Genomic DNA, 17,302 nt, shown 5'->3' with positions numbered 1-17,302 from the left:
CCTGCCATATGTGTTAAAACATTTGATAGTTTACTACTAGGTACTAGGTAAATTTTAATATGTTTAAATTTTTCCGTATTCCTCTATAACAATTTGTAAACACACATTTTCACATTCTACTTTTAACTACAAGCAATATAAAAATACACCATGCCTGTACCAAATGTTCGTAGGTTCTGCTATAATGGCTTTTTCACTTTTTAATGTCATCAAAGTTTTTCCAATTCAGTTAACGGAATGCCTTAAACAGAAAAAAATCTCATAATGAGAACCTTATGTTATGGCATTTTTTTAGTTTTAACAAATTACTATTTTTACGACGTTTATTGTGTACCTGAAAAATCAGTGTTTGCAAAATTAGGAATCGATATTTTGGACTATGCAAAGGAATTTACAGCCATCGTCGATATCAATAATGGCGTGAATGAAGATCCTGCTGTCGTTCAAGACGCTGACCTAAATATAACCGAGCTAATAGTGAAATACGATCACCCCGTACAAGAACATCGTGTACAGACAGACGATGGCTACATTCTGAAAATGTTTAGGATTCAGAACAAGGGACCACCAGTCTTCTTAATGCACGGCTTGCTGATGAGTGCTGACGACTGGCTAACTGTTGGGCTTAAAGATAGTTTAGCATATCAGTTAGCGTCAGCGGGATACGACGTGTGGATGGGCAACGCTCGAGGAAATAAACACTCCCGGGATCACGTGAGCATTTCACCGGAAACTCTACAATTTTGGAAATTTAGTTGGCACGAAATTGGATGTTATGACTTACCAGCAATGATCGACTACGTCATCAATACCACAAATAAAGAAAATTTAGTGTACATAGGACACTCGCAAGGAAATACCGCTTTCTTCGTCATGTGTTCCGAAAAACCGGATTATAACAACAAAATTTCGAAAATGATCGCATTGTCACCTGTCGCCTGGACGTTTCGCATCAAGAGCCCATTAGTCAGGATGGTTGCTCCATTTAATATATACCATCCACTGTTTACCCATGTGTTAGATATTTACGAAATCTTACCGCGACCTATAGAAAACTTTTTCTCAGAGACGCCATTATGTGAAATAGAGAATGGTTTAGTGTGTATCACAATTTTATTCATTTTTTGTGGATTTGACTATGAACAATTTAACCAGATGAACGCACCTGCAATATTTGGGCATGCACCAGCTGGAGCATCTATTTATCAATTCGTGCATTATTTACAAAATATGATGTCAGCATCATTCAGAAAATTTGACTATGGGGAAGACAAAAATCTAGAAATGTATGGATCTACTGAACCTCCAATATATGCAGTGGGCAATGTAACCGTACCCATTGCTCTATTTTACAGTGACAACGACTGGCTTTGCGATGTCCAAGACGTTAAACAATTGGAAAATACGTTGCCTAACGTAATAGAATCATATCGCGTACCATTTAAAAAGTTCAATCATATTGACTTTTTATGGTCCCGAAATGTAAAAGAATTAATTAATGACAAGATTTTGCAGTTAATCAGTTAAAGTTCGAATTCTTAAAATAAATAGCATGCAATGTTTATAAACGATAACAGCTTTTCTTCCTTTTTTATCGAACAAAATTTTTCATCTACCCTGTAAAAAGAAGAGAACATCAATTTAAGATATCACATTTTGTGATACCTAGTACCTACCTTCATACGACTATAAGCTGTGCTATAAGACAAAATTTTAAAAATATCTTCGAATTTCAAACATGTAGACAGATAGGTTCCTAACTGTTCAAACTTGAGAAGCAGGTAAAAAAGTAAAAAACGTGCGGGTATTCTAACTCATACATCAACTGGTATCAAGGCATGATTATGAACTCATAAATACGGTGACTTGCAAAGGAATAATGCTCATATCTATAAATTGATATACCATTTACTTATGCACGTTAGAATTATGTGATACTATCGCTATGGCTTCATGATAGAAATCAAAGGTGGTAAATGAAGTTTCGTTGATCAGCCACGACCAAAGCCTATCACATAACTAAGTCTTGTATTTATAGTTTAATAACAAAAAATCTATGTCGTGGCACAGTCGTCAAATTAGGAGACATTCTCTCTAACCAAGTTTAAAATTACCTGTAGATAACTGTCTGTAAATATCGTAAAATTTTCTCGAAATATGGTAATATGTTTAATATTACTACTAAGTAGATAATGTGACTATTTTAACAATCAGGCAACAACACGCACCTATAATAAGGGGTGATAATATTCAAATAGGTTGTTTACCTACCTCACCTTTGTCAACGAACCCTACTCAATCACGTCAGAGCTACGTTACTATCAAACGTGTTACATTCAGTTATAACCGACTTGAAATCATCTTTCGTAGGTAGGTACATACGTGTAATTAATTGCCAACCAACGCGAACGTCGACTTAAGCAAATTAATCATAAACCATAACGCCAGTGTTCTGTGCACGACAGCCGCAGTGTCACAGTTGTGTTACCATTTGTATTGGAAAACTGTCCGTAGCGGTACACGTTGACAATTCCGTTCGCTGTCGATGTTTGATAAACTTTTCCTTCGCAGCATTGGTAGGTCGATACTGTTATTGCAAACTAGCACAATAGCCGACTAATAAAACAACAATAACGAACGTGGATATCGTATTTATAATACAAGCGCAGCGCAACTCTGTTATGACTTTGACCATGCAAACTTCCTACCCACAAACCGACGGACCTATGCACTGTGTCTAAAATAGTTATACTAAACTAGAACTATATTTTCTGTTCTGTTTTTTTTTAACATACAAGTATCAAGTCTAATTATCTTAGGAACCATACCTAAATAGAGTGAATTTGTAATTAAAGTGTAAACAAGCTTAGTCTCACAGCAAATTACATAAACTATTTAGATACAGCAATTTATTTATGAAAATGAGTGTAATATGATAAAACTAATTTGTGTTTAACTAATTTGATAATCTGATTAGAAGAGGGAATACATTTACCTAGCTATCTCTACTCTTCCCACGGATGATGTAGAGATAAGAGCCGACTAAGGGACTATACATTTAACAAAGACCGGACAGCAGCGCTCACTGATACTTAAGCCTTAATTGCGATCTACGATCCAGACTGTAATCTCCAATCCAACCAGCCATTCGTAGGTTATTACAAATTCTCATATGTAGAGGAGGGCTAAATTTCAGAAGAGTGTTGCGGGCTTTCTATGCGAAGTAATATTGTAATGTGATTGACTTCTGGAACATGATGTCATCATGTCATATAGGTACGGGTAGATTCGGGTCTTTGATCACCAACCAGACATGACCCGTAGGCACTAATGGGTAATTGGTAAGATAAGTCAGGCTTAGGCATTATCTTCCTAATTGATCTTGACATAGGGACTCGACTCAGTGCCGGATTTAGGCGCAGGCTATACAGGCCTAGGGGCCACCACACGTCAATTTTTTTTACAAATTCCCATACACGAAAAGGATTTCCAGATCCGGCGCAACAATTTAATGATGATTTTTTTTTATTATAACTTTAGTAGTGAGTCTCCTAAAGTTATATTTGAAGAAACATTATTATGGTTATAGGGACGAGGATGCAGGATACTTCCAATCCACGTATAGATCTAGAAGACGTTAGGGGAGGCCTGTATTCAGCAGATGACGTTTTGCGACTTACAAGTAAATATCTACGTCATTGTAATAGCAGCCACACACGATACAGGTATACTTGTATACCTGTGCAAGGCCAGACTTGCGCAAGTATACTGTGGCTGCCATAAGTCAAATAAATGTTGTAAAACAACCAGGAGCAATTTAAGGGTCCCCACTACATGCTTCGCATAGGGCCACCCGAAGTCTAAATCAGGCGCTGTAGGGACTACAAACAAAATACCCAGGTACTTAGGTATGCAAGAGAATAATAGACCTATAAATAGTATAACTAATTACGTAATGTTAAGAGCTTAATTTGTTGCAGACGTAATTAATCATGGTTATCATTTAAAGCCCTTCCAAGAAAATGGCTACTTGACAATCATTAAGGTAAGTATATAGATACTAAGTACTTTCAAAGTATTTATAACTCAAGTGATAATACGAATGTAAAGATGAGTTTACTAGTGTCGGTACTTTTATAAACTAGCTTCTATTTCATAACAGAATCTCACCTATTTTGGAAACCTAATTTATTATCTAGACATTTATTTTCACATAAAGCACTTTTTTTTTTTTTTTTTTGAGAAAATCATCCAATGACTTCTCCCGCCTTGGACGAGGCGAGAGGGAGTGTCCACATCTTATTGACTAAAAACCACCCCGTTCCTACTCCTACTTTTCGAGCCGGAGCCCCGGTAAACCCGCTGGAGTCCGCACCACAGGGCCAATTATCGTGGTAAACCACTGAACGACCCAGTGCCCAGTTTAATTACATCAGCAATACATTGATTACCTCCCGCAACGCAATATCTAAACTTGGCTTTTGTTTAGATTTCTACTTATTATTTATTACTTATCAGAATTCAATGACGCAAATCCTACCAGTATGAATGTTTACCCACTAACCATACCAAGAACATAGGTACCTAAAGTTATTTGTATGGAAATAAGAATAAATAATATGAATAAAAAGAAAATGTAGATAGATATAATACGAATGAAGTCGCTGGTAGAAGCTATTCAATACAAATTTTTCTTTTACTGAAACTATAAAAAAAAACTATGGGTTTTTACGTGCCTAAGTATCATCGGTATAGATGTTTACCTAAACCATCACGTATGAATACATTCTATTTTAAAAAATATACATTTATGCACTCCTTTGTCATATGGGGGTAGGCCGAAATATTTTTTTAAATTATGTCATTCATTATGAGCTACTGCCTTATCTCTTAGCTACATCACTGTTAAACTACCCCTACCCCAACAACGCATACATAATCATCGTTAAGTCTTAATGATTATGAAGTGTAAGTAACAGCTATAATTAAATATTTACATGATTTTGATAAATATTGCTCGTTCACAACGAATGTTAGAGTGCGCAGTGTAGCGCTTGTGAACGCGCGGACGAGATCGTTGAATGTTGCGATTGCGAACGTTCTCATCTGTCAGTGTCAATTAACCAACGTCCTAACGTCAAGATACATGTCGGTAGAGTTCACAATGGGTTATCAATAGTGATAAAAGTAAACTTATGTTTGCGCAAATAATAACATATTATATAGTGTAATCGAGTGAATAGTTGGTTTTTAATATACTAATATGTCCAACATACTAGTAAAAACGTGTTTAAATTCCTTACCACCAAAATTTAGCAAATTTTGTTCGTATCGTTTTGCGAGACCTGTGCATGCAGTTTATGGAAAAATAAACTCTGAGGTATGTCAATTGCTTTCAATTTGTTTTGCTATGTGCCACAGCTATTAAAGTGCACGTTACATGCTTTAAAACTTTTAAGTTTGTTAGGTTAACTTCAGTTCAACATAGTTGATCGTGTTACCGTCTTACTTTTATATATTTTTACAATTATTGTGATAAAAATTACATTCCGTGAGTACATTGTACAGCTTTATTACTATCTGTATAATATTAAGTGTATGATTTATAATTATAAGTGTAATACACTTGTTAAAGTGTAGCACTTGTATGCAATAGCTCTCGAGAGAACACAGCCAATTCTTGTTTTTGATTACATTATCTAGTTATCAGTTTGAGGTCAGTGTTTCTCCTTTATAATACACTTTAATGTTTAGATAATGGTCAGTTTGTTTTCATAGCTTGTAAGGATATAGTGTCTTTATAAATAAATATTTATTAAAATTATTATAAATTAATTTTAAAACGTAGCTGTGTTTTATAATAGCTGTAATAATATTACAGAATACATTTTTGAAAAGAAATCTACATAGCACTTCCATCATGAGTAACTCAATCCTCAATGGTAACTTGTGGGACACCGATCCTGAACTTTATGCCATCATCAAAAATGAGAAGGAGCGTCAGAGAGCTGGACTCGAGATGATTGCTTCTGAGAACTTCACCTCTCTTCCGGTCCTGCAGTGTCTGAGCACATGCCTCCACAACAAATATTCCGAAGGCATGCCCAACCAAAGGTAAAACTGCATAGACTAAAGATTTTTGTGTTATTTTTTTTTTGGAATGAAGTCAGACATAAAAATTAAAACTTTTTTATTCCCATGGGATAAAAAACCTATGTGTTATATTATATTTTAATATCTTTTATAATTGCAGGTATTATGGAGGCAATGAATACATTGATGAAATTGAACTCCTAGCACAAAAGAGGTCTCTTGAGGCTTACAGGCTGAATGCAGAAGAATGGGGAGTCAATGTCCAACCCTATTCAGGTATTTATTATTTCTGTTTAACTTATCCTAGTCATTAAATTCTAATATGATTCTTTTTTCTTATAAGTCATAATTACAGCCATATATCTGTAGGAATTTCAGATTCCATGTTAACTCAAAAATAAATTAAAATTCTCATTAACCAAGGAATCAAATATATCCATGACCAAAACATTTTTTGCCTTCACAGTATAATTTACAAACATTTAATTTTCCAGGTTCTCCAGCCAATTTTGCAGTATACACCGGTGTAGTGGAACCTCATGGCAGAATCATGGGATTGGACCTACCTGATGGTGGCCATCTTACTCATGGATTCTTTACACCAACCAAGAAAATATCTGCCACATCCATTTTCTTCGAAAGTATGCCATACAAGGTAATATTATAAATTCTCACTTTTTACATACATACATACATAAACATCACCCCTTTTTATGCCACATAGGGGTAGGCAGAGGTGCGCGTAATACCGACTTTTTACCAGTTTTCCTGTTTTACTAAGACTAAAATTGGTCTTAACATCACAATTTAATGCAGATTTCATAATAAGCGCGCTTTCGTAAATTGGTTTGCTATACCAATATCGCAACCATAAAATGTTACTGCAATACAATATTATAGCTCAGTAGGTACAAATGGTTGATTAAAACTCAGCGTCAATACCGTCAGCGGCGGGCGACTCAAGTTGCGCAATCATTTATAAGTACTTTCAGTTTCTATTCAATGAAATCATGCTATACCTATGTATACAGAATGGTTCTTGGTATTTGCACTGATAAGCAAGCATAAGCAAGAGTCGGCGGTCACACCCGCTTGACGTAATCTGAACAAACATTTCCCTCGATCGTAACGAAGTTGCTTTGACCCATGAACTCAGCACAGTTCAATTGATGTTTGCGTTCGACAGATAAAAATAACGTAATGATATGACCCTGGAATATGAGGACAGATAATTTGTAATGATTCGTTCAAGACAATAGAGAATTTTAAAAGAACTTGTAATATTTTAGCATGCTATTGTTACATAATTGCATCATGAAAACTTTGATAACAATATGAATAAAATTAACGTTATAATTACCTCATTATATGAGATTATTTATACCTACCTATACCTAATCTAAAAATAATTTACGTGACTAGGTCTTACCTAAGAGCTGTGTTCTAAACATTAAACTATTTTTATAGGTGGACCCGAAGACTGGTTTTATAGACTATGACAAACTAGCCGAAACTGCAAGGCTGTTCAAACCTCGTTTGATCATCGCCGGTATTAGTTGCTACTCTCGCTGCTTGGACTACAAGCGGTTCCGCCAGATTGCTGATGAAAATGGCGCCTACTTGATGGCTGATATGGCACATATCTCTGGACTTGTAGCTGCAGGTAATCTCACCGCATATTTCATTTGGTTTTGGACATTATCTGATGGTATGCAATCGACGCCGTCTATTACAACAACAATAATTGTAAGAATATTATCAATCACATTTGCAGGTGTCATTCCTAGTCCGTTTGAGTACTGTGATATTGTGACAACAACCACACACAAGACATTGCGTGGTCCCCGCGCGGGAGTGATCTTCTACCGCAAGGGCGTTCGCTCCGTGAAGGCTAATGGCACGAAGGTCATGTACGACATCGAAAGCAAGATCAACCAGTCAGTGTTCCCTGGACTGCAGGGAGGACCACACAACCATGCTATCGCTGCCATCGCCACCGCAATGAAGCAAGCTACAACCCCCGAATTTGTTGAATACCAAAAGCAGGTACTTAAACGTTTTAATTACCCGTATGTTGTCTCGATATCGATCGCGTTCACGCAAAAATATTCAAATATTTAACCAAAACACAGAATCAATTTTGTAAAGATTATCTTAAAAGTTGAATTATTTAGTGAACATTTGTTAATATAAGTGTTTATTATTTTTCAGGTGGTGAAAAACGCCCAGCAACTGTGTAAAGGTTTGATGGCCCGTGGTTACACCATCGCGACCGGCGGCACAGAAGTCCACTTGATCCTGGTAGACATGCGCAGCGCTGGACTCACGGGAGCTCCTGCCGAGCGCATCCTGGAATTGTGCAGTATCGCTTGTAACAAGAACACGGTACCTGGCGACAAATCCGCACTCCATCCTAGCGGCATTAGGCTCGGTAAGAAATAATCATAAAATATAAAAACAAAAAAATTAATAAATATATAAAATAAATAAGAAATAAACATAATATAAAAAAATATGATAAAATTATTCAAAACGTGTAAAGTCTTCTAAAATCACTTTATTTTTGCTAACTTAATTTTTTTATTGTTTTAGGTACCCCAGCTCTAACCACTAGGGGCATGAAAGAAGCCGACATCGACAGAGTAGTAGACTACATTGACAAAGCCCTAAAACTTGCCCAAGAAATCACTAAAGTATCCGGCCCTAAAGTTGCTGACTTCAACAAAACGATTGAAGAAAGTGCAGACTTCAAGGCTAAAATCAAGAGTCTGAAGGAAGAAATTGAAAACTACAGTAGGTCGTTCCCCTTGCCTGGCTTCGAAACATACTAATTTATTGAACTACATTTCGTATTATATTTTTTGCATTTAAATTTTGCTTTTGTTACACTCAACAATCCATATTGTTGTGTTTATTAAGTGCCTTAAATCATCTAGCGTAAAATAGTGTTTAAGAATCTCTCTCCTACTAAGTTTAATAAATGTTGACATTATAATTTGTGTGTTATTATTTTCTTTCTATCATTAAAATGTGAAGTAATTGAGTGCGTCTTTAAAGGGTTAAGTAAAATACATAATAGAAAATCTATATTAATCTGCAATCGGTAGAAACATTAAAATGTCCCTTAGACGCATTAGAAAGCATTCCAATAATTAATGTCTTTAGCCGCAATGCTGGAAGTTTGAAACGCATAAAATATAAAGCAAGAAGCAAGCACAGTTAGCTGTCCCTTTTTCGTCGAATGAGAATCGAGCTACTGCCGACAAACCATGCAAGGTGGACAAAGTATTATTAGGTATTTCGCTTTTTTCAAAAAAGTTATCTCACGGATCATGGAATTGTGCCCGATTTATGACAAAAGGCGTATTTCGGATTGAGGTGACTTTATAAAGTCTAAGCACTTGTGTATTGGTGTATAACTAGTCTTAACGGTTCTAAAATAAAGTTACAATCTTATCTTACTATAAAAATCATACTACTCACACAATGTCACGCCTTTTATCTCCGAAGGGGTAGGCAGAGGTGCACTTTACGACAGGTAATGACGTCCCAAGTAATAGGTGAGCCTATTGCCACATCCTGGACACAATTCCAGACTCCGTGCTACTACCGAGAAAATTTTCGAAAATCCGAAAAAAGCCCAGTAATACTTTACCTGACCCGGCAATCGAACCCGAGACCCCTTGCTCGGCAGTCGCACTTGCGACCATTCGATCAGCGAGGCAGTCAATTTGGAACAGAGGTAGATTTTTGTTTGGAATAACATATAGGATATCTATTTATATTATCCCACGGGAAAACTACATAGTTCCATATAAATTGTGAATTTGGTAGTTTCGGTTCAACTTGCTCAAAAACCAAAGAACTAACACCATTTGATGAATCACGAAGTAGTCTATGGTTTACCTATTTTATTTCATTCGTTCTTTGACTGAAGTAAGACCGTTGTCATTCGTTCAAGTTCATTCATATTTCGTGAAAATTGGGTTGTTTTTGTGTCGATATCGTAATTAAACGTAATTGAGAAAGCAATTAATAGGTGAAAATATAATATTAAAACCGTTTAGACTGAAGACAGATTGAAAGAAATAAGTAAAATTACTTGCAAGCTCTATTATGCGGCGACCTTGCTTATAAGCACGTATGTTATTTTACTTGGCAGATTGAAGAAAAAGTGGATTATTTCTTGTTTTGATAAACAGATTATTGTTCGTAATTCTAATGACTATGAATGTTTTGTGAAAGTTTACCTTGATGGATAACCAGAAGGGCTAAATTCAACAGTATTATGTATAAACTTGTGTGTGGATTAGACCACCTGGAGATCAGGCGAGTAACTCCAAACTCACCATGACTATGTATCCTTCATCTGGAATGGTAGCGACCCCACAACAAGGGACTAGTCCAATCACTCAAAATGGAAGTACTACATTACCTCGGTCACATCATCAAAGGACAGGTAAACATTGCACATATTTAGAACAAGTGTTGTCTGTCACTTGCTAAATTAAATTGGTAAAATGTTACAATGATTTTGCTCATTTATTAGGGAGAGGGCTTATTCTACAACTTATATTTATAAACATATATTTTCCTATTGATGAATATGCCACTAAATCCTTCACAAATGCAGAGAATTTAACATTGAACTCACTAAAAAGTTCAACTTTCAAATTGGCTTAAATAGGACATGGTGCTAATTATTATGTCAAAATATTCTTATTTCTCTGCAAATAGTTATCTTGTATGAATTCAATTTGAATACAGTACAATTAGAGAGTTTGTATCACTATCAAGCTCATTACAAAAATAAGACTTCTGATTTGGAACTATGAAAGTATAGACTCTATTTCATTTGTTTAGAGTGAGTTTATGATTATACAAGAAATCATTACAAATTCCAGGTCGGCCACCTGCAGCTCCAAAATCCTATGACTACTTGCTAAAGGTACTTTTGGTTGGAGACTCAGATGTAGGTAAACAAGAAATCCTTCAGGACCTAGAGGATGGGTCAGCTGACTCACCATTTTGTAGTGGCAGTGGTAAGCTAATACTATTACCTATTCACATAAGAATATGCTATTGTATTGATGCTAATCTGGTGTTGACAAGTCACATGCCCCTATTGAATAACATTATTATGGCTCTGTGCCACAACTGATGCTTTAAGATATTAATTATGTATATTATAATACACTAGTTATTACTAATGTACTTAAGTTTAATGACATTAGTTCTTTTAAGATAATATTACAGGGCTTAAAGTATGACTAGGCTATATTTGATCTAAATTTCTCCAGTCATATTTAGTGTAGTTGTATAACAGACAACAAAGTTGATTACTATCAACCTTTTAATTCATGTCTGTCCAATATTAAGCTAGATATTGTAAATGAAAATATCCATTCATAGTTATTAGAGATGTAAGGTTATCCATTTATTTATATCACCTTGATAGTGTTATAAAAACATTTATTATCAATTATTCACACATGAGTTTAATTGCTTCATGCTTATCTAGTGTACAACCTTAGCAACATTTTAATACATGAATCATATTAAGTATTTTGTACCTAACTTTACAATTTTAATTAATCTATTTGTATTTTTGTCCCCAAAAATATTTTCCTCCAATGTAACTAATTAGAAATGAAGGTATTAAACTTATTTATTGACTATTGTGGATGCCTAACATGCCTATGGACTTTGGTCATAGCTTTGGTCCATAAACTGTTAATAAATTAATATTTTCCGCATGATCAGTGATTGGTGGTGTCATAATCGCTTTTTAATTAGACATCCATTGAGGTTGAAAGCTAATAAATAACATGAACATTTCTAGGGATATTTGTATAATTTCAAAATAACATATTTACTCATTGTTGAACTGAATTAGTAAATACAGTATTTACTCACTGGTATGAGTAATAATTCCATAATATAAAATTCAATTTTAATAGCTATTCACATAATTAATAATTTTGATGTAAATAAGAGACACAGTCAATTCAAGTTGGTTATTATTGATAGGCTGTATACTGTATGGCATACCATTATGTGCAATTTTGCATAGGTATGGAACTGGGTATGTAAAATTGTAGAAAATGCGAAATATTATGGGTGATGTATGTATGTGTGCTAATCTTGCACTCATAGGTTACAGAATGAATCTGAGTATTTAGCATATACTACAGTCTCTAATAACATAAACTTTCACTCCAGTAACATAGGGAAACCCCTGACAGAAAATATTTGTCCTCATATTATTATGTAATGTTTTGCTAATTATAGTTTATGTGTATGTCTACAAATGAAAACATACCATTCTCTATATATCTGTTTATCTTTCTGTTACATATAACAATCAGCTGGGCTATAGCTTGGCAAGGGATAACATATAGGGTCTTATTTGAGTAAAAATTGTTTATGATATACCTTATTAGTATATGCTATGCACTTTGACTAATAAGGACTACCTAGAAAAAGCCTTTGTGTTAAAAAATATCAAAATTCCTTGAGCAGTTTTGGCATAAGGAGTCTCAGCACACATATGGGATTCGGAATAGGGTAGTTATAATAAATCCGATTACACATTATTTGTGTAAATTTCCTACATAAATGTTCATTATTTAATTAATTTATTTATTAAATTCCAGCCTACAAAACGACAACAATCCTGTTGGATGGGAAGAGAGTAAAACTTCAGCTATGGGATACTTCAGGACAGGGACGATTCTGCACCATTATAAGATCCTACTCCCGCGGGGCGCAAGGCTTACTTGTTTATCGTCCCAAAGTGCTTTTGACAGCATTGATCTGGCTCGAAGAAGTCCCCGGTATGTAAATCTATACATTCATAGATAAATTATCCATAACCCAAGTGGTGAAATGAATTCGTGACTATGGCTAATCGTTGAAAATAGTCGAGCATAGTTATTGAGACATCGCCTAAATTCCCCCAAAAAGTCAGCCGCACTTATAACGCCTTGTTTCGGATGACGTTGCTACCAGGTGATCCGCTGCTCGTTTACGGCTTATACCATTATAACGTGCAAGACCAGTTTTAATTGATTGTTGACGTCTTTCTTGCACTCCAGGAGTTCCGAAGGTCCTCGTGGGTAATCGTTTGCACCTCGCCTTCAAACGGCAAGTGCAGGAGCGAGACGCGGAACTGTATGCCGCCAAGAACCACATGGCGTTTTTTGAAGTCAGTCCCCTGTGCGACTTCAACATCAGAGAGATGAGTTTCTGTAGAAAAACACGGATTTCGCTACATCGAAATGGCATGGAAGACTATGGAGAAGCAATAAAGGTATTTATTTGACAAGTGCTATATGTATATATATTTTTTTTAAATTTCAATAAATCCGATTAGACATTATTTTTAAATTCATTATTGGCATAGATACTAGTTTCTCCTAAATTTTCCAATAAATAAATTAATTCAGTAAATTATTTAATTAAAGAAACTTTTATTAATTATAAAACTTTTATTAATTATAAAAGTTTCTATTTATTTTAAACTTTTATTAACCCTTTAACCGCTGCAATTGTATATAAGCAACTATAAAATATTAAGTTGCTTATACAGGGTGTCCCTGAAGTCGACGTCCAACAGGCACCAGATGATCGGCAAGGTTCCAAATGTTATAGAAAAATATAAAAAAAAATCTAAGTCCTACAGTTTTTAAATTACAGTGACTTATGTGTTATCCACGAAAAAGTACACCCTGTGCCAGTCTTTTGACTCTTGTTGCTACAAATCTTTATTTTTTCGTCTGCAGTCTTCCTTACATTATCCTGAATAGTGCTCCAGTAATATGGAATCATAAATTCTTAGCCAACTGCTTTAGATTGGAAAACATTGTTAGTTTTAGAGGAACCAAATAGTCTGAATAAAATTTTCACCTTACTTTAAGTGACTGTACTGAATAAATTATGTATGGCGCTAGTAGTGGCAAATTTCACTAAAGTTGGCGCATTTAATAAGGATTATAAAATGGTATAGCACTTTGCAAATTATTTCTTAAATTCGACACAAAAAAAGATTTTTCAACGAAACTCCGTTTCGATGAATTTATTTGAACTTACTAAAAATTCTTCTAGTGTACTCAAATCATACGTTATAACCTCGTATGCACTAGACAGCACTTTGCACGCTATTTGTTATCATCATGTTGAAAATCAGCGAGGATCTCTTGTCAAACAATATTGTCTGTTTACCCGTGATTTCGCTTGCAGCATTCGTCGGCAATATTATCGCTAGACGAACTGGTGTTGTGCATCTCGAGCCATCGTACTCGGGCTTCGGCATTTTAGCTGAGCACTGGCTTTTTTGCGCCGTGTTGATTATTTTTTTTTTATTAAATTTTTTGCTTTACCCGCAATTCCTTGTAACGCAGTGCAAATAACTCTTTCTCGATAAACTAAAGAATATTTGATGCTTCATCCCGCATTTGATCACAAGGCATGAACACGTAACTTAATCGGAGGATTCAATTTCGTTTTTTTTTTTTTGCACCTGGGGATATGACGAGTAATTGGCAAGTACAGGAGCGAGACGCGGAACTGTATGCCGCCAAGAACCACATGGCGTTTTTTGAAGTCAGTCCCCTGTGTGACTTCAACATCAGGGAGAGTTTCTGTGAACTGTCGCGGATGGCGCTACATCGAAATGGCATGGAGAGACTATGGAGAAGCAATAAAGGTATTTATTTAATGACAAGAGCTATTTTTTTTTTTTATATGTCCTTAAGACACAATTTTACAGGAGTAATTATTGGCATAATAACTAATAGTTTCTCTTAAATTTTACAATAAATCTATACTAATATTATAAAGCTGAAGAGTTTGTTTGTTTGAACGCGCTAATCTCCGGAACTACTGGTCCGATTTGAATAATTCATTTTGTGTTGGATAGTCCATTTATAAGTAGGCTATAGGCTATAAAACATTATGCTATGGCCCATAGGAGCCGAGCACAGCGGGTGAAACCGCGCGGAAGTAGCTAGTTAATGAATAAAAGTTTCATTACACTCATATTTATTTTTTAAGTTGAGGAACTTAACTAGCTAACTTTATCGTTATAATCACGAATTTAAGATTCAATAAATTCTGTTAATTTTTGTCGTAGTACTCAGTCTCCAAGAGCTATGTTGCCGTGCAATAGTAGCACGTACATCGGTGTACGGGTTGGAGAGGCTCCCTTTGCCGACGGCACTGAAGTCCCACCTCAAGTCGTACGCGATCTCCGCCGCGCCCAGCCGGCATCGAGCGCGAGCACACAAGCACCCACATCACACGCGACTTAACTGCACCGGTCGTAACTCCTGCAACATCGCCTGAGACTCCCGACTGCCTGAACTGCGACACCTATATCACATATGACTTTATAAATGTGGCTAACTCTTCATTCATATTGGCAAACACTCAAATAATTTTGTTACATTACTAAATCAAAACATTTCCGACTCAGTAATATTTCGTAGTATTCCTCATCACTAATCTTTCTTGTAATGTAAAGATTAAGTACTCTATCCATCTAGATTTTTTTCTAGATAAATACTACAGTCGCAAGTCATAATCCTGCCAATCATTTAATTACGAATCTCATGTTAAAAGAGACGTGAAGATGTTAGGAATCGACGCCACATTTACGATAATCTGTTTTTGACTGCCAACGGTAATCATTAAGAATATAAATAGAGATGATAGAACATAGTTGCCCTAACAATTGTCACGAAGTTTGACTACATTATTATTAAAACTTCGAACAATATATTGTCCAAACACTGAGTAATCCTAACACAAAATACAGGCTGTAACTGACAACGGATTTGTGACTAATTTTAGAAAACTAGGCTAAGATATTGTTACTTAACAGAATACAATGTGAATATTGCGTTATTTAATTGTAATATGTGAATATTTTGACGTGGCATCCTAGCCCTATGTTTGTCCATTGTGTAATACCTATATTAACTTTATATCGACTAACATTATTAGTGCCTAGTGATATAATATGACTATTGTTAAACTGTGGTGATATAATTAAATAAGAAGTATACAACGCGAGTGCCATCAACACACGGCACCTTCATACACAAATATCTGTGAATGTGTCAACACTAACCTCTTTGTTAGGTCGTGGATGGTCACGTAATATTAAAGACAAGCTATTATATCCAAGTAAAAGTGACATCGGTACAGTTTCATGAAGTATGTTACATAAGTACAGTTTTTCTATTTCAATTTATGTAATTTAAAATCAGTCTTGGATAATATAACTTTCGAATTGTACAAGTATCTTATTGTCCATTATTTCTAAGGTATTATACTTCTTAAGGTCTCATAACGTGTAAATATTTGGCTATATTTGTATCAACTACGAGAGATCACTGCATACCAAATGTTCATTCTAAATTATATCGTAAATATATTGGCTATTTTCAGATATAAATATTATATTATTTACTGTAACTTATTATTTAGGATATTAGTCAACGTTATTGCTACATTTCAATTATGATACCGATATATCAATAGTAGATGGTTGTGTATGTTTATAGCTAGCTTACTTTGCATTTAATTTCGTTTCTGTCACGTCCCCAGCACGTCAACAACGAAAACAGTTTCAATCAGTACTTGTTTAGTCCAATCCGTCCTTAGAAATAATTCAATCCTTGCGGAATATTCAACATGAATTTGTTGATACTACTGTTTACTTACTTCAAAAGTTTTGTTTTGATGAGTTACCAAAACGCCACATTTCATCAGTATTGCGATCGAAATCATTAAAATATTAAGATTTCGTTATTTATTATACAGAAGCATGTTTTAATTCATTATAATCAAATTGTTTCTACAGTATAATGTGTACCATACAGTAATCATAACTATCAAAAATATATTTTTAGATTTATGAAATGAAGTGACGTGATTATTCTTTTGTAAATATACATATTTGTTTCTATAATGAGTTACTTTATGATTTGTCTACTTGTGATAGCTATAGTGGATAATATAACAATCCAAATAAACTAATACCGACTAAAAGTTTGGTTTAGGTTGATTACAGTCATAATTTTATTATTGCTATTATTATTCATTACGTAAGTCTTGAAATAAAACTAATTTATAATAAAAAAAGGTATTTTTCTTTACACAATCCCTCTTTACCCTGTTTCTCATGTTTTTATAACCTACGACA

At 34.8% G+C, this 17,302-nt stretch overlaps 3 protein-coding genes across 4 annotated transcripts; all 3 read left to right on the top strand.

Annotated features, from left to right (window-relative positions):
* The first annotated feature begins 208 nt into the window (after positions 1-208).
* LOC118264458 (lipase 3-like) lies at positions 209-1,798 on the top strand. Its single transcript, XM_035576974.2, has one exon. It carries the CDS (start codon positions 265-267, stop codon positions 1,525-1,527), a length of 1,263 nt encoding a protein of 420 aa, XP_035432867.2. The 5' UTR covers positions 209-264; the 3' UTR covers positions 1,528-1,798.
* A 3,258-nt stretch (positions 1,799-5,056) lies between these two features.
* Positions 5,057-9,088, top strand: LOC118264377 (serine hydroxymethyltransferase). Of its 2 annotated transcripts, none has more exons than XM_035576867.2 (8): positions 5,057-5,380; positions 5,882-6,114; positions 6,254-6,369; positions 6,588-6,748; positions 7,561-7,756; positions 7,868-8,139; positions 8,305-8,524; positions 8,686-9,088. In XM_035576867.2, the coding sequence occupies exons 1-8, from the start codon at positions 5,264-5,266 to the stop codon at positions 8,922-8,924; spliced, it is 1,554 nt and encodes a 517-aa protein (XP_035432760.2). In that variant the 5' UTR covers positions 5,057-5,263; the 3' UTR covers positions 8,925-9,088. The 2 variants fall into 2 exon arrangements, with proteins under 2 accessions (XP_035432760.2, XP_035432761.1); XM_035576868.2 differs by lacking the exon at positions 5,057-5,380 and adding an exon at positions 5,395-5,551.
* A 939-nt stretch (positions 9,089-10,027) lies between these two features.
* LOC118264086 (ras-related protein Rab-40C) lies at positions 10,028-17,241 on the top strand. The gene is made up of 6 exons (XM_050705180.1): positions 10,028-10,552; positions 10,998-11,135; positions 12,750-12,929; positions 13,191-13,285; positions 14,683-14,800; positions 15,227-17,241. The coding sequence occupies exons 1-6, from the start codon at positions 10,444-10,446 to the stop codon at positions 15,436-15,438; spliced, it is 852 nt and encodes a 283-aa protein (XP_050561137.1). The 5' UTR covers positions 10,028-10,443; the 3' UTR covers positions 15,439-17,241.
* The last annotated feature ends 61 nt before the right edge of the window (positions 17,242-17,302 follow it).

Source organism: Spodoptera frugiperda, chromosome 26 (genome assembly GCF_023101765.2).
Source record: "Spodoptera frugiperda isolate SF20-4 chromosome 26, AGI-APGP_CSIRO_Sfru_2.0, whole genome shotgun sequence".
NCBI classification, from domain to species: domain Eukaryota; kingdom Metazoa; phylum Arthropoda; class Insecta; order Lepidoptera; family Noctuidae; genus Spodoptera; species Spodoptera frugiperda.
This window is presented reverse-complemented; position numbering and strand designations above follow the sequence as displayed.

Bases quoted from the DNA above. Each gene is read 5' to 3' on its own strand.
- LOC118264377 (XM_035576867.2), top strand. From the start codon at position 5,264: ATGTCCAACATACTAGTAAAAACGTGTTTAAATTCCTTACCACCAAAA. The intron at 6,115-6,253 runs GTAAAACTGCAT...TTATAATTGCAG, and splicing joins GAAGGCATGCCCAACCAAAG to GTATTATGGAGGCAATGAAT. The intron at 6,749-7,560 runs GTAATATTATAA...CTATTTTTATAG, and splicing joins TCGAAAGTATGCCATACAAG to GTGGACCCGAAGACTGGTTT.
- LOC118264458 (XM_035576974.2), top strand. From the start codon at position 265: ATGAGAACCTTATGTTATGGCATTTTTTTAGTTTTAACAAATTACTAT.
- LOC118264086 (XM_050705180.1), top strand. From the start codon at position 10,444: ATGACTATGTATCCTTCATCTGGAATGGTAGCGACCCCACAACAAGGG. The intron at 11,136-12,749 runs GTAAGCTAATAC...ATTAAATTCCAG, and splicing joins ACCATTTTGTAGTGGCAGTG to CCTACAAAACGACAACAATC. The intron at 13,286-14,682 runs ATGGCGTTTTTT...GCCAAGAACCAC, and splicing joins TGTATGCCGCCAAGAACCAC to ATGGCGTTTTTTGAAGTCAG.